General features: G+C 38.4%; 1 protein-coding gene across 1 annotated transcript; it reads left to right on the top strand.

The window, feature by feature from the left end:
• The first annotated feature begins 15,922 nt into the window (after positions 1-15,922).
• On the top strand, positions 15,923-16,708 carry LOC113304977. Its single transcript, XM_026554097.1, has one exon. The coding sequence runs from the start codon at positions 15,923-15,925 to the stop codon at positions 16,706-16,708; it is 786 nt and encodes a 261-aa protein (XP_026409882.1).
• Positions 16,709-23,566: the final 6,858 nt, after the last annotated feature.

A 23,566-nucleotide genomic window follows, 5' to 3' on the forward strand; every position in this document is an offset into this window, starting at 1 on the left:
TGAAGCATAAATAAATTTCAGACATTAGAAAGAAAAGGAATTGTTTTGAGAAAAGCTAATCTTTTATTTCTGGAAATCATTGTCAAATTGTAAACTAATTTCTGACTTTTTTCTTCCAAAAATAAGAAAAGTGACTTTTTTATTTAGTGTTACCCAGACTAGCTATCAGTCAAATTATATGAGATTTTGGCTGCTATTTGATATATGATGTATTCCATACTGGTTTGGTTAATTGTTAATATGTTCTTTGTTTTACAAATCACAGGAAGACAAAACCATGGAAATTTTCAAAAATTCAGATGTAGGAGGAAACTGAATTGAAAATCAAATTGGTAAAAAGCCAGAACTATGAAATCACTCGAGCTTTTAACAGAGCCTACAAAATCGTACTGGATTTATCTCAATCTTTGAGTTGTTTGTCAAGAAGCTCCATTCTCAAACCGTATCGGGAGATAAATAAAATTAAGGGTTACTCTTCTAGCCTTAGCAGGTACATTGGATTTTAATAGATGTACTAGTAAATCCGAGTGGATCCTGTTTCTTGTGTTTTTTTTAATCATTAATATTCTTTAAAAGATCGATCTATAAACGAAGACTTTCCAACCTCTTCCTTTAACCGAATTCAGCACACTCGTTCTCTCTTCTTAGGCAAAATCAATGGTGATAAAGGTTTCTCAAACTCCTGTGGTTACAAATCCCTCAATGCCCTTGCAGAAATTCGGACAATGGGATTTTAGTTGTTATCTCCTGTACATACATTAGTCTTTTATCTAAAATTATCTTGTGACACAAAATTTTGCCTCATGGGCTCACTTTCCTAGTACAAAATATTCCATTGTAAATCATCTTCTGTCACTGAATAAAAATTATGCATTAATCAAGCATCAAAAAATGTTCATTGCGACTAAAGCTGGGTTACATGATCCAAAATCTACCTTCCTTGTTTGCAAGTTTAAGTTATTAATTCTTGGTACTCAATGATGATTATTCTCTTGTGTACTTTGAACTTCTACTTCTTTAGTTTTCAATTTCTACTCTGGTTTTTATTTCAGGGCTTTGTCGCTCTTTTGAAGTTGTATTCGGCCGCATATGGCTTGTATGCATTTTAATCTATTTCTTATCGATCGATCATAAAAAAAAAAAGATCTGAAATCTACTATTATAATCCAATGTCTGCGCACATAGTGTGCATTTTTAGTGGCCCAAAATCTATGTCATTGCCTTAAATCTGTCTCTATGAATTTGTACCCTGCTATGTTTTACAATCGCAATCTTCCAAAACAACCCAAAATTTGACATATGATAAAACAAGAAACTTGAATACTCCAACCAGTTATTTCAAAGAAAAAAACTCCAATCAGTGGAACTCGAGCACATAAATGAACAAGTTCGACATAACCCCAAATTAACCATAAAATATTGGTGGCATTATTGGACAAATATTGTCTTTCACGTTCATTTATGTGAACAAAGAAGATTAGCGAAGAATGGTTAAGATTTCTCACCATTATCATGCACGGATATTCTTCTTAGGGACATAGATTCTAGCCCACAGGTGACGGCCATGCACTACGAATTTCACCCTCTTCTGGCCTTTTAGAATGTGGGCGATCACTGCTGGATCTCTAAACACAACCCTCCCGTACTGAGGATTTTCGTTCTTGTTTTCTGGTTGATCAATCACCACTTCCTCGACCACGGGTCCCCAATTCCTTTGTACCCAAAGTAATGACAGCGGAGTATTAATATCAGAATCATATAATCAGCGCATAATAAATTCATTAGTTTTGATACCACATTTAGTTAGCTAAACATTAGTGTTACTCATTTAAGTCTTTTGATACGATAGATTGGTTAACGTCTCGTCTAAGTAAAATCGAATGTGTCTTTAAATTTCTCTACTGACAATTTTAACGAAATCGTTATACATATGTAGAAACTAGAATCAATTGTATGAAGTACTTACTGTGTGAAGAAAGTGATGATTTGCCGCTCAGTGAGAGGAAAACCATTGGAGAACGTTATGAACATTGATCTTCTATCTCTAGGCGTTTCATCAACATTCTCCACCTCAAAGGGTCTAGCATATGGATTTAGAGGAATAATAACGCTACAATTTCTTGGCGCATTTCTACTCTGAGAACGAAACACTTCTGCTCTTTGACGAGAACTTTCACCAACTTCTTGTCTAGAATATGGATTTAGAGGTGTTGCAGGCGGAGGGATAGTGGCGTTAAAATTCCTTGGGGCATTATTATTACTCTGAGAACCAAGCGCTGCTGCTCCTTGGAGAGAAATTTCACCATTTCTTGCTTCAGAATATGCAATTGTTAGAGGTGCCGCAGGTGGAGGAATAGGGATGTTAAAATTCCTTGGGGCATTACTATTCTGAGAACCAAATGCTGCTGCTCCTTGACGAGAAGTTTCACCAATCGTTGGTTGAGGATATGCATCTAGAGGTGCCGCAGGTGGAGGAACAAAATTCCTCGGGGCATTACTAATACTCTGAGAACCAAACCTTGTTGCTCCTTGACGAGATCTTTCACCAACTCTTTGCCTAGAATATAGATTTAGAGGTTCTACGAGTGGAGGGGCATTATTAATCCGAGAACCAAGCGCTCCTGCTCCTTGACGAGAGTTGGAACTTTCACCAACTATTTCAACTATCTCAGGCCGACCACCTTCAGATTCTCTTGCAGCGAATATATTAGCAATATCAAGTACAATAGTGCACACGGTGTTGAGGAAATGACCCAGACGATCGAACATGTAATCACGGTGATAATAAAAGAACCTTAGGCTCATTGGTTCATCAATGAGGGATGCAAGAAAAGGTATATCATTAGAACTTGGTGGTTCCTTACCAATGTAATTAGGGTTAACGATTTCTAAACATAAGATTGTTTCATCATAGATTGCTTGGACATCTGAATCATTATTGTTACATATATTTTTAACGAGTTCGTAAAATCCCATTTCTTCAAGTAATAGCCAAATGGCCAACACCATTTTTGTTGTTGCTACATTTCTATGTTTCATAAGAGTTACTAACCTTAAGAAGAACCCTCTTTCAAGAGAATAAAATAGCTTGAGACTTTCCATATCTGCCATGTTATTTGCCATCGTCGCGATTGTTTTGGAACAAAAGTATGTTATTGGCTAGGATTTGTTAGCATTTTTTTCATCACTGATTTTTCATGACTAAGGTTGATACAGGGAATAGAACATTTCAGGTACATTGAATGATTTGTTGTGGAGCAATTTTGGCAAGTTAATTAAACCCCAAAATCTAACAAGTTTGAACGGTGTAATCTGAAATTTAATTCGATTCAAATGTGGAAGATTTTCTCCCTCCAAAATGCGTTTTGTATTAATTATTCATTTAATTTAGATGAGTCAACAGTTTACATCGGTAATATCTCCCACGAAGAAATTTCTTATCCCCTTATCTTTTCTTAATTTGCATAGAGGTCCTTTCAAGATTCCTTGAAAAAGCAACTACAGAAAATAAAATCTCTCGGCTTCAGATAAATACACACTTTTCTACCGTATCCCATCTCTTCTTCGCCGATGATTATTTTCTTTTCTCCAAAGAGGATTAGGGAGCAGCAAAAAACCTATTGGATATATTATCTGAATTCGGGGGAGTTACAGGACAGATGGTTAATCTTCAAAAATCGGGAATCTATTTTAGCCCCAATATTCATCCCAAACATGGAAAAATAATAGCTAAAATCCTTAAAGTCCAGCTGATGACTAAAACAGACAGGTGTCTAGGAACTCCTCTATTCTTTGATAACATGAAGGAGAATTTCGAACCGCTACTTCAAAAATACTATAACACCTTACAAGGATGGAAACCAAAGTTTCTTTCTAAAGCGGGCAGAACAGTCTTAATTCAATCCATTCTTCAAGCGTACCCAACATACCAGATGCAGATGCTAGGTTTTCCCAAAGAAACCTAAGATAATTAGATAAAATCCAGAGAGATTTTTGGTAGAAGAAAGATCAAAAGGTAAAGGTGGTTATATAAAGGCGTGGAAAGGCATGTGCAAGCCAAAATCACAAGGAGGATTGGGAATAAAAAATCCTCATAATTTCAATATAATGATAGACGCATTTATGTGTCTAATATAGCTCATTTGTATATATTGTTAGTACTCGATATTGTACTTATTTGGTTATTTTATGTATTTGTAGGTGTTTTTGGAAAATAATCTCTTGCGGCGAATTTGGCTAAAAATGTGGCATTTGGACCTCCGTTGATAACGTACCGGAAGCGCCTCAGAAGTGTACCGGAAGTATTCCAGAAATACCCCGGAGGAACCCCGAAAAAAAATGCGGAAAATGCCCCAGAGGACACTTGCTATACGGACCCTTGATTTTGGATAAGTGGTAACCTAATTACTAAGAGGTGACCCATTTCCAGGCATCTGCTAAAGGGAGACCAGCCACAGATAAGGGGAGGTCAACTTCTCAAATTCAAAAGAAAATTTTGGCGGGAAAAAAGGCAGCAGCGTCAACAGTTTTGGATCAAGGATTTGAGCGACCTAGCAGGCGATTCAATGGGCAAATTTGATACCCATGGATTCTACAAGACATAAGGGACCTGTTAGAAGCGATTAGACCCATCTAATTGGGCTGGATAAGTCACAAAATCCACACAAAGTCAAGACAGTGCACACGGTCCCTGTTTAGGGTTTTGAATTGGTTTGAAAGATTTGGGAGAGATTCTTGCGTGGGATATACTTCAAAACAGTTGAGTTCAAGTCAGAGAAGATTTTTGGAGCAATAGAATAGCTCACAAACGCATACAAAGATCGACAGATGGAATTATTGTTCAAACTGCACGTGAAGAATAAGAGATTTATTCTCGAATTTGATCGAGTTTCTAGGGAATCTGAAGGCTATATAAGTGTTGGTTTACATTAAAGAAAGGTTATAAACCTTTATGAGAGAGTTTAGAGTCGATGAGAGCCTAGGAGAAGCAATTATAGAGGAGACAACGCTGCTGCTGCCATTAAAGCTTCTGAAGAACACGAAGAACAGACTCGCAGAGTCAGTCGTTCTTCAGCAGACTTATTTTCATACCACTGTCGTTGTTTCACAGCAGTAGATAGTTATCGTTTACAGCAGTCTTAAATTACCATACTCTTTTGTAACAGTGGCGCTGTAACACCACTACAGCGTTGCTAATTCCTATTTCATCATATAATCATCAATAAAAACATCTATTTTAGCCATGAATTTATCTTGTGAGTGTGTTTTTGGGATGAGGAGCTAAACCCATTAGCCGAGACGACGGAGGAAGCCATTGGTAATTTATTGGTATAATTCTAATTTTTATATTTATTTGCAATATTATTATTTGATTATTTGCACGAATTAAAATTGAATTAATAGTTTTTATTGAGTAGTGAATTGACTTGATGAAGCATGCTGGGTTTTAGTAACTTTTGATGTTTTATACTTTTTATTACAATTATTACTTCAAAAACTTATTTGAGGCAAATATTAGAATTGATTTTAAAGATAAAATTGCATAAGAACTATTTAGAGTTTACTATTAAAATGGTCATTGGTGGAATCCTAGTCTTGGTGTTTTTCTCAAAACTTTGAATTATTTTATTTAGTTGCCTGTTTAATTTAAATCTAAAAATTGTTTTCTTCACAAGTCTGAAAAGACCCTTTTTACCACTACTACAATCACTTTTGATAAACCATCAAATTTTTGGCGCCGCCGACGCGGATTGTGTTTAGGTAGCATTTTTTTAGATTTTTTTTTATTATTATTCTTGTTCTTCTTTACGTTTTTTTTTTTTTTGTTTCCTTGCAGATTTTTGAAGTTGGAGCGAGAATAATTTGCCAAAGCTTGTGGTGATTTACTTAAAGTTTGGGAGCGAAAAGCAAAGCTAAAGGAGCGAAAAGAAGATTTTCTTTATTTTGTAAAAAGAGAAAAAAAAAAGAGAGACATTTTTATTTTTGTAATTTTTTTTTTTAGACTTTCTTTTCTTTTGTATTTTTTTTTTTATGGACTTTGGACATTAATTTTGGGACATTTTTATTTTATTTTTAAACCCTACGGAAGGGTACCCTTAAATATAAACTGTTTGCAGGGAAGGACGGATTACATATCACCGGCCCCTCGGGTTCGCACACGACATAGGAGTCGTGGCCCGAGTCGACTTCAGCGGTTCTTCGCCCGTCTGGTACGGGAGGTAAAATTCTAAACACCCGCGAATCTCCTGCAAGCGGGTTACTGGACTCCTTAAGGTGAATATATGCTGAGGACTTGAATATGGACTGTTTTTAAATTCCTAGTAAAGGGCAAGGACTGGACCATATAAGATAAGGGTTCGGATTTCATCACCGCTCCCTTCTTGCCCGCCTTAGGAAAACGAAACCTAAAGCGAACCTAAGCCTAAAATTTGGACTAGAAAGAGACCTATAGGGTATCGAGCTTAACAGGACAATCATTCGAAAAATATTGGTTACTCTTTTAAGCACACCTCGAAGTTCTTGACGGTTTCTGCGAGTTGAATGCGTGACTGCGCCGCATTGGATCGGTGAGGTTTTGGGTATCAAAGCTCCACTGAGCTTCCCTCGCCTCGATTCAACTTGCTTAACTCGGATTGATTCCAGAGGGGTTTGCTCAAATTGTAACGAATTCCCTTTCGAAGGATTAGAAGCTGGTCTAGAAACAATCTAAGTGGAGCCATCATGCTTGTTGTTTGCTAGAAATCTTTAGGTTTGCTGTGGTAAAGTCGAGTCAGCCTGCTGTGTGATTGCTAGAACCTTCCTGTTAGGATTTTTTTTATTTCTTTTTGAATTTTTTTAGTGTATGCCCGATTTTGTTAGGGCTTGGAAAAGAGATACTCTAGGTCGATTGATTAGCGAAAACCTAGTAGTTCTTCTGATTTAAGCAGGGAGCTCGAAGACTCTTCTTTGGAGCCCTGTTTTTGGAAACTTCAGTTTTGAGAATCTGTCTCTTTGTGAGGAAAGTACCCCTAGTACTTCTGTTGTGCCAGCGATGGCAACTTTGAAAGATTACATGTTCCCAACTAGGACCAACCGAGCTTCATGCATTAAATTGCCAGCCACTACGGCTAATTTTGAGATAAAACCTAGTATTCTTCAGATGATCCCTATATTCTTAGGAAAAGATGATGAGAACCCTTATTTCATATTAGGGACTTTGAGGAAATCTGTGGGACAATTAGAATAAAAGACCTTACTGATGAAGTCTTGAAACTTAAAATGTTTCCCTTTTCCTTGAGAGATAAAGCCAAGACCTGGCTTAACAACCTACCGTCTGAATCCATAGAAACATGGCAGGAACTTATCGCTGCCTTCTATATGAAATTCTACCCTAAGCATAAAACTGCAGCTGTTAGGCAGAAAATTAGTGCTAGTGTGCAACAAGAGGGAGAGTCTCTTTATAGGTTTTTAGAGCGATTCAATGATCTCCTATCTCAGTGTCCTCACCATGGATTTGATAATATGAAACTTGTACAGATTATTTATGATGGTTTAGACTATTCGACCAAAGCCATGGTTGAGTCTATGTGCGCTGGTGAGTTCACTAGTAAAAATGCTGATGATGCTTTTACCTTCTTAGGAGCTATCGCTGAAAAATCCCAACAGTGGGAATCTTGTGTTGAACCCCCTAAAAGACTCTTAGTTAATAGAAGTAGCACCAATATGGTAGATACGAGTTTTGCGTCAGATGCTAAGTTTGCTGCTTTGTCCAGAAGGTTAGAAGCTTTAGAAATGGGTCAGTCTAAAAATAGGCCCCTTGTTGAACCTAATAGAGCCTCTCAAGTCTCTAGTTGTGGAATAGAGCCCGATAATTCATTTTGGGAAGGTCAGGTTAGTGAAGAACAAGCCCATGCTGTCTATAACAATGCTAGGTTTGAGAACCGTCAGAAGTTTGACCCATACTCAGAAACCTACAACCCTGGTTGGAGAAACCATCCTAATTTCTCTTGGTCTAAGGGCCAGAGTCAAGGCCAGTCTAGCAATTCTCAGCCTCCCCCAGGTTTTGGTTTTAAGAACTCTTCAGGTCAAACCCAGTTTCAGAACACTTCCGAGAAAAAGATCTCTACCTTAGAGGATACTCTCACTATGTTAGCAAATAACCATGAAATGCTAACAAAGAACCACATGAGCTTTCAACAAGAAACTAGGCAAGAATTGAAGAATAATTCCCAGAGTCTTGCCAAATTAGAACTTCAAGTAGGACAAATAGCTAAGTTCATAAGTGAGAGAGAAGATGGAAGGTTCCCTAGTACTGATCCTAACCCAAGGAGAGAAATCGTACAATCATGTGAATGCTGTCACAACCCTAAGAAGTGGAAAGAAAGTTGACAACAAGGTCGCCATGCCTGATAGTGAACATGCTGTAGTTCACCCTGCTGAGCCAGAAAATGAGGAGACTGATAGAGTCTCCAAAGAGACCAATGAGGGTCCTGTTGAGCCCACTTTGTTCCCAGAGCCCCTTTCCCCAGCTGCTAGTTCCGACTAAGAGGGAGTCCAACTTTAATGATATATTGGAGGTTTTTAAGCAGGTTAATATCAACCTTCCATTATTAGATGCAATTAGGCAGATTCCCTCTTATGCCAAGTTCCTTAAGGACTTGTGTACGCGAAAGCGTAAGCTCAGTGTCCAGAAGAAAGCCTTCATAGCTAGTCATGTGAGTTCTATTATTCAGAATACCACTACTCCTAAGTATAAAGACCCAGGGTCCCCTACCATTTCTTGTACAATAGGTAAGTACCGTGTTGAGAAAGCGTTGCTTGACTTAGGAGCCAGTGTGAACTTACTGCCATACCATGTGTACCTTAAGCTAGGACTTGGTGAGATGAAACCTACCCAGATAACACTCCAGTTAGCTGATAGGTCCGTTAAAATCCCTCGTGGTGTGATCGAGGATGTTCTTATTGAGGTCGACAAGTTTATTTATCCAGTGGATTTCGTGGTCCTAGATACCCAACCTGTCCCCGACCCAGAGAACCAAATACCTGTGATTTTAGGTCGCCCATTCTTAGCTACGTCTAATGCGATCATAAACTGTCGAAATGGTATTATGAATCTATCTTTTGGTAATATGACTATTGAGCTGAATATTTTTAATGTAAACAAGCTACATTCTGAGCTAGATAGCACATGTATTGAAGAGGTGAACATGATAGGAACCTTAGTTCAGGAGTCATTACCAAACATCGTACCGGAAAATACATTGGAGAGTTGTTTATCCCATTTTAGCCTGGATTTCGACGATGATAGTAACATTGAACAAGTAAATGCTCTGTTGGATTCTGTTCCTATGTTAGATATTGATATATGGAAAGATAGGTTCGAACCATTACTAGCTTCTGAGTCTATCTTAATACCTTATTTAAAAGAGCCTCCTGAGTTGGAGTCTAATTATACATTTTTAGGCCCACCCGAGTCTTTCCCTGTGATTATAGCCTCCGATTTGGATAGTGATCAGGAAAGTAGTCCAGAGACCGTGCTTCAAGAAAATAAGGAAGCCTTAGAGTGGACCATAGAAGATATGAAGCAAGCTGAGGATGAACCACCTGATTATGACTTAGAGAAAGCAATTGACCTTTTTCAAGAACCCGATGGTCTAGAAATTAGGAACATTGTGACTAGTCATTGTAGAGGCACCCAAAATTCTAAGTTTGGGGGTAGAGATTGTCAATTATCCCCAATAGAAGTCCCTAACTTGGGACTCAAGCCTAGTGCATCTGAGGTATCGCTTGAGTGTATTCAGACTCCACAACCTGATCCGCCTGATAATGTCCAGGAGAAAATCCAAATGTTAGAGACCCGTTTTTCGGATGAATCTGTTTGCCGAGACACTCATATGAAGCCCAAGTGGGCACCTCAGATAAATCCAGTTGTCTTGCGAGAAACTTTAGATCAGGTTGCTCTATCTGCTCATTTTTCTGATCTTGAGCATTTGTCTCCTATTTGTGGCAGTTCTATTTGGTCTTATGGACCCACAATTATTTCGACTATTGGTATACGACTTTGGAAGGTGAAAATTCTTTTTGAGGTATTTGATGTCTAGCTAATGACTATAAATTTAGCATTTACTGGGAGGCTCCCGCGTTCATGTGATACGGTAATATCCTTCCTTATTTCTTTTCCCTCCAGTGGTAATAGTTTCTCCTTGTTGTTCATGCTTATTTTCATCCTTAGAACATTGAGGACAATGTAAGATTTAAGTTTGGGGGTGGGGAAGAAACACTTTTTGTTAGCTTTTAGTTGCAATAAATAAACTCCAGAGCCTAGAAATTTATGCCTATTGAGGATTGCACTAACTAATCTAAGTGGATGGAAGCATTTTGATTGTAGGAGTTTGAGGAACCAATCTGATTAGATGGAAACATCTAAAGAGTCTATTCATAAAAGCACAGAGCTCAGATGTTAGAAATAACATGATAGTTTCACCATATCTCGTTGAGTCCTTTTCACTTCTATTTTTATTTTATTTTGTTTTTAAACTATGTTTCTCTAAGTGATAGGTGGGGCCCACGATTCAAGTTGTTACCAATGCTAGGGTGAATTAGAGTGATTGAGATACCATGAAAAAATGAAAAAAAAAAAAAGTTGAAAAAGAAAAAGAGATGAAACAAAAAGATGAAAAAGAAAAAAGAGATGAAAAAAAAAAAGAAAGAAAGAAATTGAGACCAGACCATTTGATCAAAAGGAATAAATTCAATAAAGTCGACCACTGGTACCCTTGTATATGCCAGTGTATTGATATTAGTCAGACTAGTATCTCAATCCATTAGGATAGGTTCATTTTGGCGGAGGCCTTCAGACAGATATGGGAAACGCCGTTCACTTAGTAAACATCAAAACCATCTATGTTTTTCTATATCCATCTCTTAATCTTTCCATGTGATTAGTTTGACTCCGAATATGATGTCCATAGTGCAACTATCTGAGTAGAGCTCTGTCACTTTATATGAATTTTAGTATGCTTGAGTGCAAACTCGTGTACAGCAATTGGAATTTCGCATCAGGGTACTTCTTCCTGTAGTCAATAAGTATGCCAACCAAGGAGATTCTTTAGTGCCTTCCAAGGTTCTGCGTAGATAGCTAAGGTCTGGAGTACAGGTTTTGTGGGTATATCTCTTGTAAGCCCTCCCGAGACTATAACTCGGCCACTAGGGCCACCTAGGGGTTTAAAGGCTTATTGCATACGCTAAATGCAATCGACGATGCCTGCGACAGTGAGTCAGGATTTTATTTTGTAGTTTTGATTTTCTCGGGACTAGTAAATAATAAGTTTGGGGGTATTTGATAGACGCATTTATGTGTCTAATATAGCTCATTTGTATATATTGTTAGTACTCGATATTGTACTTATTTGGTTATTTTATGTATTTGTAGGTGTTTTTGGAAAATAATCTCTTGCGGCGAATTTGGCTAAAAATGTGGCATTTGGACCTCCGTTGATAACGTACCGGAAGCGCCTCAGACGTGTACCGGAAGTATCCCAGAAATACCCCGGAGGAACCCCGAAAAAAAATGCGGAAAATGCCCCAGAGGACACTTGCTATACGGACCCTTGATTTTGGATAATGGGTAACCTAATTACTAAGAGGTGACCCATTTCCAGGCATCTTCTAAAGGGAGACCAGCCACAGATAAGGGGAGGTCAACTTCTCAAATTCAAAAGAAAATTTTGGCGGGAAAAAAGGCAGCAGCGTCAACAGTTTTGGATCAAGGATTTGAGCGACCTAGCAGGCGATTAAATGGGCAAATTTGATACCCACGGACTCTACAAGACATAAGGGACCTGTTAGAAGCGATTAGACCCATCTAATTGGGCTGGATAAGTCACAAAATCCACACAAAGTCAAGACAGTGCACACGGTCCCTGTTTAGGGTTTTGAATTGGTTTGAAAGATTTGGGAGAGATTCTTGCGTGGGATATACTTCAAAACAGTTGAGTTCAAGTCAGAGAAGATTTTTGGAGCAATAGAATAGCTCATAGACGCATACAAAGATCGACAGATGGAATTATTGTTCAAACTGCACGTGAAGAATAAGAGATTTATTCTCGAATTTGATCGAGTTTCTAGGGAATCTGAAGGCTATATAAGTGTTGGTTTACATTAAAGAAAGGTTATAAACCTTTATGAGAGAGTTTAGAGTCGATGAGAGCCTAGGAGAAGCAATTATAGAGGAGACAACGCTGCTGCTGCCATTAAAGCTTCTGAAGAACACGAAGAACAGACTCGCAGAGTCAGTCGTTCTTCAGCAGACTTATTTTCATACCACTGTCGTTGTTTCACAGCAGTAGATAGTTATCGTTTACAGCAGTCTTAAATTACCATACTCTTTTGTAACAGTGGCGCTGTAACACCACTACAACGTTGCTAATTCCTATTTCATCATATAATCATCAATAAAAACATCTATTTTAGCCATGAATTTATCTTGTGAGTGTGTTTTTGGGATGAGGATCTAAACCCATTAGCCGAGACGATGGAGGAAGCCATTGGTAATTTATTGGTATAATTCTAATTTTTATATTTATTTGCAATATTATTATTTGATTATTTGCACGAATTAAAATTGAATTAATAGTTTTTATTGAGTAATTGTGAATTGACTTGATGAAGCATGCTGGGTTTTAGTAACTTTTGATGTTTTATACTTTTTAATTACAATTATTACTTCAAAAACTTATTTGAGGCAAATATTAGAATTGATTTTAAAGATAAAATTGCATAAGAACTATTTAGAGTTTACTATTAAAATGGTCATTGGTGGAATCCTAGTCTTGGTGTTTTTCTCCAAAACTTTGAATTATTTTATTTAGTTGCCTGTTTAATTTAAATCTATAAAAATTGTTTTCTTCACAAGTCTGAAAAGAACCCCTTTTACCACTACAACTACAATCACTTTTGATAAACCATCATATAACCCTTTTAACAAAAATAGATAGCAGATTAATGATGGAAAAAAGATCAACTATGGGTTAAACTTCTAGAAGCGAAATACTTCTATAATTCCAATCCTTTCGATCCTATAAGAAACTATGAGCTATCTTGGATTTGGACAACCATTCAGAAAGGTCTAAACATCATTAAAGGCAATTATATTTGGCAAGTGAAAAATGGAGCTACCACGAAGATTCGGGAGGACAATTGGATTCCCAACACGGATGATTAAATAAAAGAAGGGAAGGAGATGATAATTTGCCGCAAAAATTTCAAGACTAATAAATAATGAAGGATATTGGGACACGGAAAAGCTAGATGATTTGTTCTCTTCAGACATAAAAGAAAAAATTCTAGCTATTACCCCAAATAAAGAAGATAGTGACAAGATAAAATGCGCTCACCACCAGTCAGGAGACTCGGCAAAAAATATATATAACTTTCTCATTAATCGTAATTATGATAATGAGAATGATATTGATTTCCCATGGAACAAACTCTGGAAGTTGCAGACTCTACCTCGGATTAGGATGTTTATTTGGAAATTAATTCAGAAAGATTTACGACCTCGAGTAGACTAGCAGCTCATAACCCAGAGGTTTCCCCAGAGTGTCAAATGTGCAATAGCCAAGCTATCGAAACAAAAATTCATCTGTCTAGAACATGCCCTTTTGCCAGAGCAGTTTGGTTTGGGTGCTCCTTGGAAGTGGTCAATTTGCAAGTTAACACAGATGTGATTAGCGAGTGGGTTGAAATTTGGATCCCCGATCAAAACTTCGCGCAATCAGTGAACAAATTGCAATCATTCTTTGGTTCATATGGAAATATAGATGCGAGGTTGTTTTCAGGAAAACCTTTACGGATCCCTCCTATTTAATTCAACAGATAAAAATCTTTATCCAGTCTTTAATAATCAAGGAAGAGACCAAATCTCAAGGCCTTCGGAAAACGAAGATTATCAATCACGTGTAAAACAACACCAGGTCGGATTGGATAATTTTCATTGATGCGTCCTTTAAAAAACAAAATCTGTCCATGGGATATGCCTTCTTTCTATACTCGGCAGACCAAGAAGCTTTCCTGCATATTTCAGCTGGCTCCGATTGAGTTTTCTCGGCGTTACATGCGGAAGCAAAAGCCCTGGTAAATGCTTTAAATGGCTAAAAAATAATATTCTTTCTAGCGTCTGTATAGTCACAGACTATAAACCCCTTATGGTTTCCATCACCAAACAAGATTCAGAAACTTCATGGGTTGCGGAGAATACTATTAAAGAATCAATTTACTTGTTGGATAAACTTCCTCAAGCTCAGGCTAAATTTATAAACTGGGACTACAATGCTATTGCGGACTCAGTTGCAAAAGAAATAAGGATTAGAAGACTTCATCACATGTCAATACACATGTGTCAACGTGTGCGAAAAGAGAGTATTACTTCTAATATTTTTGATGAAAATGAAACTGTAGATCTTTTGTATTACATTGCTTAAGTTTTTATATTAACCTTTTCCATCGTAAAAAAAAAGATTCTAGTGTGTACTTTCAAATGTGTCTCAAATGTCTCAAAATCGGTATGGATTTTTTTTGGGATAAATTTTATTGGATTACCCTCAGTATCTTTTTTTATCGATAAAAAAGATAGTGCGTGGTGTTCACGAGTCTCGGACTCAAATCACCAGCATCATTGCCTAGTAGCTTTATCATTGTGCCATCGTGACACCCGGTCTCGATCATACATATATTTTTATTGTAAATAGATGGGTCAGTGTTATACAGCCTCGTTCTGGTAAAATTGAGCCTTTATATTGTTGTTTTATAACTTTATTCTAATAAAAAGTGAGTCTTATTCAATTTTTCTATACGCATAACAAAAAAAATTCAACGATTCCATATGACAGGTAAAAAACAAACACAATAAAGGAACTATTCAACCTTTTTAGTGGAGTGGTGAGTCCCAAACTCAATATTGTGGGACCCAGTAGAATACGTTGTGCGAGTATTTGTCTTAGTGTTTTCTATATCCACGATTAATTAAGCATTCTTATTGTTTGTTTCGCCTAAATATAAGTCAATTGAAAGAAAATATATACACATTATCTTTTTACGAAACGAAAATAGTGTATATCACAGATAGCAAATGATGTTCTTATTGAAAGAAAATATATACACATTATCTTCTTATTGTTTGTTTCGCCTAAATATAAGTCAATTGAAAGAAAATCCAACCGTGTGCGGTCCAATAATTCGCGGAGTTCACATCCGCGGATTAGCGAATGATGCGGACCGGATGCGGATTAGCCGCGCATTTAGTTAGGAAAAAAAGAAAGTAAATTAAGCCCACGTTACTAACAGACCTAACAGACCCACCTCCATTAAAAAGCGACAAATAAACCAGAGTGCACCTCATTTGAATAAAGTTCAGTTGAACTACACTATCTTATCAAACAATTCCAATAAATTTGAATTGCCTACAAACCAGTTCAACAAAGATTCTAAATTTGATGATACAAATTATAAATTATAAACCCATAAGATTCACTTGGTAAAATAACGTGACTAGCAGCCCACAAATGCTAGTATGCTACTAATTAACGGCAGAGTGATACCTTTTCTCACTCTATTCTTTTGATATGTTTGACTAGCAATGGTAAATTTGTACTCTGCTTACGGCAATGCACATCCTACGGGTACAAGGAACAATGATACATGATCATAGTAATAGACAATATTGTCAGAATATTTAGTTACCTTTCTGTTATTTAGTTACCTTTCTATTTTGGGAGAATATTGGATTTGCATTGACTTCTCCCAGATTTCCTGTAATATACAAAACTCTACTTATATGAGTTTATGGAATAAGAAACAAGAGGATTGATTACCAAAAATCTGACATGGTATCACGAGCTCAGACTCGATCCATCATCTTCTTTCCCTAAATCAACAATAATCATCCATGGTAAGCGATAAAAAATTCTTACATCCGGCTTTCGCCGTTTCTAACATCAAAGTTTTGATCCCTATTAATCTAGATATCAAACAGGACGAATATTCTTCATGGATTTTCCTGTTTCAACTTCATCTTCAAGCACACATCCTACTTTTTCTTATTGATGATTCCACTCCACCACCAGACCTTGACGCTGCCACCATACTACAACTTGATCCCCTCTGTCGTCAATGGATGTTCTCCACCATGGCCAAAGATTTGATGCTTACCGTTCTCAAAACTGGAAAAACTGCTAAAGAGTTATGGAATCATCTTAAACGCCTCTTCCAAGACAACAAAGGAAGCCGTGCCGCCAATCTCGAAAGTAAGTTCGTAAATCTAAAGTTTGTTGATTGTAACAATGTTGATGATTATTGTGATAAACTACATGCACTTTCAAATCGGTTAAGTGACCTCGATTTTCCAATGGATGAAAAACGATTGGTTATTCAACTTGTTAATGGACTTCCGGAGGAATACAACACTGTTGCCTCCTTCATTCAACAATCGATGCCCTCTTTTGACACTGCTCGATCTCAACTACGTACTGAGGAGATCCGACGTGAAAATCTATACAGTTCCGACTCCCACACTTCCCTTGCAGCCGCCAACAGCCGCCGTCCTCCGCCTCCTTCATCTGTTTCTTCACGATCGTCAGCTCCTGAACATCACAGAATTTCGATGGGTCCTGAATACAACAGAATTTCGCTGGGCCGGGAAGAGCCTCTCCTTCCAACTCCATCAGGCCCATGAAATCACTACCCAACAACTACTGCTCGGGCTTCTCACTGGCAAGAGCCTCTCCTGTCAACTCCCCCAAGCCCATATCCTACCACTACAGGATACCACTCAACAGATCCGTACTGGGCTTCTCCACACTACTTCACTGGACGTGGACGGGGACGACATTTCCGTCGGCGTGGGCGTGGCCGTGGTCGAAGCACTTTCCCAGGCCGTTCACCACAAGCGTACCTCACTCCCACCACGGAATACCTTCTCCCATCGGACATTGCCGAAGCATACAGCTCCATGAGCATTCGAACACCTGATGATGACTTTTATATGGACACTGGCGCAACCTCACACATCACCTCGGATCCAGGTACCCTTCATAATGTTTTTCATTCGAGCAACGTACGGTCTGTCTTGGTGGGAAATGGAAATAGCATTCCGGTAACTGCTAGTGGCTCTAGGTTCATAAATCTCCCATCTCACACTCTTCACCTCAAAAATACTCTAGTCGTTCCTTGCATCATCAAAAACTTAATCTCTGTTCGTAAATTTACCACTGATAATCATGTGTCTGTTGAGTTTGATCCTTATGGTTTTTCTGTGAAGGACTTGAGCTCGAGGAAGACTATTCTACGATGTGATAGTTCCGGGGAGCTCTATCCCATCACTACATCTGTCGTGCCATCCTCCTTCCCGTCACCACCTCACCAATTTTCTCTTGCCGTCTGTTCACCTGACGTTTGGCACAGACGTCTTGGCCACCCTGGAAAGGTTGTCTTAGATGTTTTACGTACAAAGTCTTTTATTAAATGTAATAAGGATCATTCCCCCAATCTTTGTCATTCTTGTCAAATTAGCAAACATGTTCGTCTTCCCTTTTATGACTCTCATTCTACCAGTGTTGCTCCTTTTGATATAATTCATAGTGATTTGTGGACATCTCCGTTGAATATAGATACGTGGTTTCGTTATTATCTTCTCCTATTGGATGATTTCACTAATTATTTATGGGTTTTTCCACTAAAATTAAAATCCCAAGTCTTCACCAAATTTTTGGAGTTTCAATCCTTTGTTCAAACTCAATTTGAACGCCGAATTAAATCTTTCCAATGTGACATGGGTCACAAATTTGACAATTCCTCTTTTCATAATTTTTCTAGTCAACACGGTTTAGTATTTCGCTTCTCTTGTCCTCATACATCTTCTCAAAATGGTAGGGCCGAACGTATGATTCGCCGAATTAATGATATCACCCGTACTCTCATGTCCCATGCCTCCATTCCTCCCAAGTATTGGGTCTATTCTCTTCTTATGGACGTATACCTCCACAATATCATCCCCACTAAAACTCTCCATTTCAAATCACCGATGTCCATCTTGTATAGACGCCAACCCACATATGATCATCTTCGCATTTTTGGTTGTCTTTGCTACCCTAATCTTTCTTCCACAACACCACACAAACTTTCCCCGCGCTCCACTAGGTGTGTCTTTCTTGGCTTCCCACCTAATCATCGTGGTTATCGTTGTCTTGACATTTCCACAAACAAATTCATCATTTCAAGACATGTCACGTTTGATGAAAACGTCATCCCATTTTCAACCCCATCTCTTTCCGGTCATTCCCCTTCGCAAGACTCACCAATCCATCCAACACATCTCCCACGACTTCTTCCATTCCTGCGTCCTCACCTTCTGACCCAGGCCCAACCAACCCATCTCCATACACGCCTCCTCACCATAGGCCCATCTCATCTTCTCCTTGCTCCACTACCCAGTCTATTCATACCCAACTACCATCTCTCCCTTCTACACAGCCCACCAATTCTCAGCCCACTTCACTTCACTCCCCGCTCCCGAACACCAACCCTGAACAGCAACATTCTGTTGCTGCCTCCCCCACACGTCCGGCCACGCGGGCTTCCCGTGGTATATTCCGACCAATCCAAAAACTCAACCTAAATGTTCAAACTCCAACTCCCATTTCCCCTCTTCCCCGTTCCTATCTATATTCCCTTAGGGACCCAAACTGGAATCCTTCCATGCATGACGAATACAATGCTTTGATGGAGACGGGTACCTGGGATCTTGTTCCTCGTCCACCTGATGCTCACATCATCCGGTACATGTGGCTGTTCCGTCACAAATTTCATGTTGATGGTACCTTGCAGCGGTACAAGGCTCGTCTCGTAGCGAATGGGAAATCCCAACAGGTGGGTGTTGACTGTTTTGAGACGTTTAGTCCGGTTGTCAAACCGGCAACTATACGCACCGTGCTCAGTATTGCTACCTCACGATCATGGCGTATTCATCAACTAGACGTCAAAAACGCATTTCTTCATGGTGATTTGGCTGAGACTGTATATATGCATCAACCACCGGGTTTTGTTGATTCTACTCATCCCGATTACGTCTGTCGCCTCCGCAGATCCCTTTATGGACTCAAGCAGGCTCCTCGGGCATGGTTTCAGCGATTTGAGCGGTTTATTACTGGTTGTGGTTTTCGTGGCAGTATTTGTGATCCATCCCTATTTGTTTATCACTCCGATTCGGAAACTGCATACCTACTATTATATGTTGATGATATAATCTTAACCGCTTCTATTGATGCTCTTCTAGGTCGTTTTATTGCCTTGATGAAACGTGAATTTTCTATGACTGATCTTGGCACGTTACATCAATTTCTGGGTATTACTGTGACTCACACGGATTCGGGCCTCTTTCTGTCACAATCTTCATATGCGCAGGATATCATCGCTCGTGCTTCGATGAAAAACTGCAATCCAGTCGCTACTCCGGTAGATACTCAATCGAAGCTCGGTACTACATCAGGACCTCCACTTCAGGATCCAACTTTATACAGAAGTCTAGCCGGAGCTCTTTAATACCTGACTTTCACTCGTCCCGATATTTCATATGCCGTGCAGCAGGTTTGTCTATTTATGCATGACCCTCGGGAATCACATATGCAGGCTATGAAACGCATTCTCAGGTATCTTCAGGGTACCCTTGATCACGGACTATCACTATCGGCTTCTACTATTACTGGTTTGACTGCTTACTCTGATGCTGACTGGGAGGGTTGTCCGGATTCTCGACGATCGACCTCAGGCTATTGCATTTTTCTTGGAGACAACCTGATATCTTGGTCGTCCAAACGACAAGCTACCGTCTCTCGTTCCAGTGCAGAGGCCGAATACAGAGGGGTTGCTAATGTTGTTGCTGAAACTACTTGGTTACGCAATTTACTTCTCGAGCTTCACATCCCTCTACGACGTGCCACTATTGTCTACTGTGATAACGTTAGTGCAGTCTACATGTCAGGAGATCCTGTTCAGCACCAACGCACAAAACATGTGGAGATTGACATTCATTTTGTACGAGAGCGGGTACGTATCGGTCATATCCGTGTTTTGCACATCCCCTCTGACAGTCAATACGCCGATATCTTCACCAAGGGTCTCCCTCGAGTATTGTTTGTTCGTTTCCGTTCTAGTGTCAACGTCTGCTCCTCCCCCGTTTCGACTAAGGGGGTGTAATAGACAATATATTGTCAGAATATTTAGTTACCTTTCTGTTATTTAGTTACCTTTCTGTTATGGGAGAATATTGGATTTGCATTGACTTATCCCAGATTTCCTGTAATATACAAAACTCTACTTATATGAGTTTATGGAATAAGAAACAAGAGGATTGATTACCAAAACTCTGACACATAGACGTTCTTCCTCCCCATTGGATAGATGAGTACTTTCCTGTAAGGTAAAGGGACTAAATTCCCTCCAATATTAACCTTAGTAATTTTATTAAATTTTCCTATTATCCTACGGTGCGGGTGAATCCGCAGATTTGCAAAATCAACCGCAACCAAACCGCTAAACCTTGCGGATTTTGAGAACTCATCCGTGTCCGGCCCATAGGCTCTTGCGGATAGGTTTTCACCCGCAATTTTGCAGACAGTTGCGGATGAAATTCGCGGTTCCGGATTTTATGCACACCCCTATTCGTAAGTAATAAGGGAAATTTGAAAGCCCATTAACATGTTTTTTTTATTACAAGCCCAATGAAAATTATTGAACCGTTTTTTAGAACGATTTTTTGGGACCATGGTTTTTTTGTGGAGGACCATTGTTTTATTTTGGGTAAGACATGAGAAGTAAATCTAGGTCACCCCTAATCTAGATATTTATATTAATACCTAAATTACCCTCCTAATTAATTTTGGGTAATGATTAGTTAGTTTTAATAATAGTTAGTGTAATGATTAAATTAAAGATAATTAGTGACATTAAAAAATCAGATGTTTTTTTTTAAAAAGAAGTAGAATTATTGAGAGAGTAAATTTAAAGAAGATGAAGAAGGAAAACATGAAAAACGATGGATTTTACCAACCACAATCGGAGGAAGAATATTTGGGTACTCAAGTATGCTTCAAAATTAGATAATGTTGGTTGAATTGCTCCAAATTTTTAAAAAAATGTAAAATTTTAGAGTAGATTTGGGCTTGTTCGGTTACCTTATGTGAAGAACAGGTTACCGAACTCATCTGAAAGTGTAGTTCGGTTACTTTTTCCAAACACGCAGGTTATCGAACTCGCTCTTTAATAGAGGTTTTTAGTTGTTCGGTTAACAAACATGTTACCGAACTTTGTTTATAGGATTTACAGAGTCATGTTCGGTTGGTTCGCAAACTCTAACATAACAACATATCTAACCGAACTCCACATGTATGCAATTAGTGAAGAGTTCGGTTTGTCAAAAAAATTTGCGAAAAAATCGAACATAGTGGGACAAGTTCGGTTAAATCATAACTCAACATAGTGGAAAAAATAACACAGTTCGGTTACATTGGTTTTTTTGTTTTTTGTATTGTGGGTAGAGTTCGGGTACTAACTCGTTTTAGAATTTTTTGCGAACCAACCGAATAGAGTGGGAAAAGTTCGGTTGAATGAGAACTCAACATAGTGGGAAAAATAGCACAGTTTGGTTACATTGGATTTTTTTTTCTTTTTGTAATATGGGTAAAGTTCGGTTATTAGATAGTTTTAGAAATTTTTGCGAACCAACCAAACTCGCAGTTCGGAAACCTAATTTTAAATCCTATTGAACCGCAGTGTTTTTCGTATTCTTCCTTTCAGGAAGTTCGGTTAAGAAACTAGGATTTTTGTGAAACGCGTCCTAATCGAACAAAGCATTGTAACTTGCATATGAACCCTATTTTGATGATAGCTATTTAATTAAAAGTAATGGAGAAGAAAAGAAGAACACGAGAAAAGAATAATTTTCAATCGAACGAGGAACGTCAAGGAAAGAGAGAAGACGAAGAGAATAATTTGTTTTTTTTCAAAACTAAAAAATTTCGATCCCCCTCCTATTTTTGTTTTTGATTTTGATTTTGATTTTGATAATAGATTCATTTAGATTAGATTTATATAGTTATTAGGTTAATTTTAATTTAAATTAAAGTAAAAGGTAATTGTCTATTTACCTAATTTTAGGACACCCCTTATAAGTATATGGAGGTTGGTCTAATAAGACCATGGTCCCTCAGAAAAATCATGATCCCTAGAAAATCATTCTTCTTTTGAAAAAGATTGCTTGGGAAAAAGATTGCTCTACCGCTGCTCGAGTGCTTGGGAATTTTGAATTAGCACCATGGAAACCAGCTAGTGAAAATATGAACGACACATAATCAATTTAGTTAATTTGAAAGATTTATTTATCAAGTGCTTTTCAAGTATTGTTGGTTGTGTTGTTGCTAGCTTGAGCAAATAAAAATTTCCTTATTTTTTGGTTTGTGTTACACATAAACTTCTAATTTTGGTACGACTCCACGTTAAGCTTTAGGTTCCATGTATTCGAATGAATTGAGGTTTGAATATATTCGTGGCCCTGTTGTAAGCAATATTCAGCCTACGAAGGTAAGTCAAAAAGAATGGGACGTGATCCAATGCCGATCGAAAACCCGAAGGTACCTGACAACATGTACCCATTGTTTTAGGCATTTGGCCGATCAAAAAAAATTTGTTGTAGGCATGTCGATGTATGGGTCCAAGAGCATAACTCAGTGGTATTCCATCAATTCCGGTAAAGAGGAAATTAGGAGTTCAATCTCCGTCGCTGTAAATGTAAAGGCTTGTGGTAGATTAGTTGTATAACAGGTTGAGCGATGTTGGGTCTGACAGTGGGGTCAGTCCAACTGGCTGGGTTTGAATAGGGGACCTGAGTCCGGCTTTCGCGTATAAAAAAGAAAAAACGGAAAAAAAGAATATGGCGATGTATCAATGACTAGGTGCAAACTTTTGTCTACACTGTGATTTGTTACCCAATCAGTGCTTAGTTCATGTCTCCACAGAAAGAAAATGTCACCACAATATGAGTGCATATCAACTGACAAGGCACACTTCGTGTGCAATTTCTCGCAATCAAGATGTGTAACTAGCAATCAAGTTGAGTGGATAAGAATTATTGTTTATCTTTTCTCCGATTGGAAATGATTCCAATCTTCCTTGCCTTGAGCTTTTTATACTCACCCGCGGGAAAGCGTTTTTTAGTAAGACCGCATAAACAAAATCTCTTACTTCAAACTTAACCACATATCGTCTTTGATCAACCTTGTTCTTGTATTTCCTTGATGAAGCTTCTAAATGCTTTTGGGTGCTTTCATGTATAAGGTAGAGTTGAGAAACAAAGTCTTCCTCCTTAGCATTTGGTCTTTTCAAATCCGGTACTAAAGACAAGTCAAGTGGTCCTCTTGGATTGAACCCGTACACCACCATGAATGGTGAATAACTACTACTCCGGTTCACCGCATGGTTATAAGCAAATTCATCCTTGCATAAAACTTGGTCCCATGTCTTCAAATTATCCTCAACCAAA

This window comes from Papaver somniferum, chromosome 8, assembly GCF_003573695.1.
Source record: "Papaver somniferum cultivar HN1 chromosome 8, ASM357369v1, whole genome shotgun sequence".
NCBI classification, from domain to species: domain Eukaryota; kingdom Viridiplantae; phylum Streptophyta; class Magnoliopsida; order Ranunculales; family Papaveraceae; genus Papaver; species Papaver somniferum.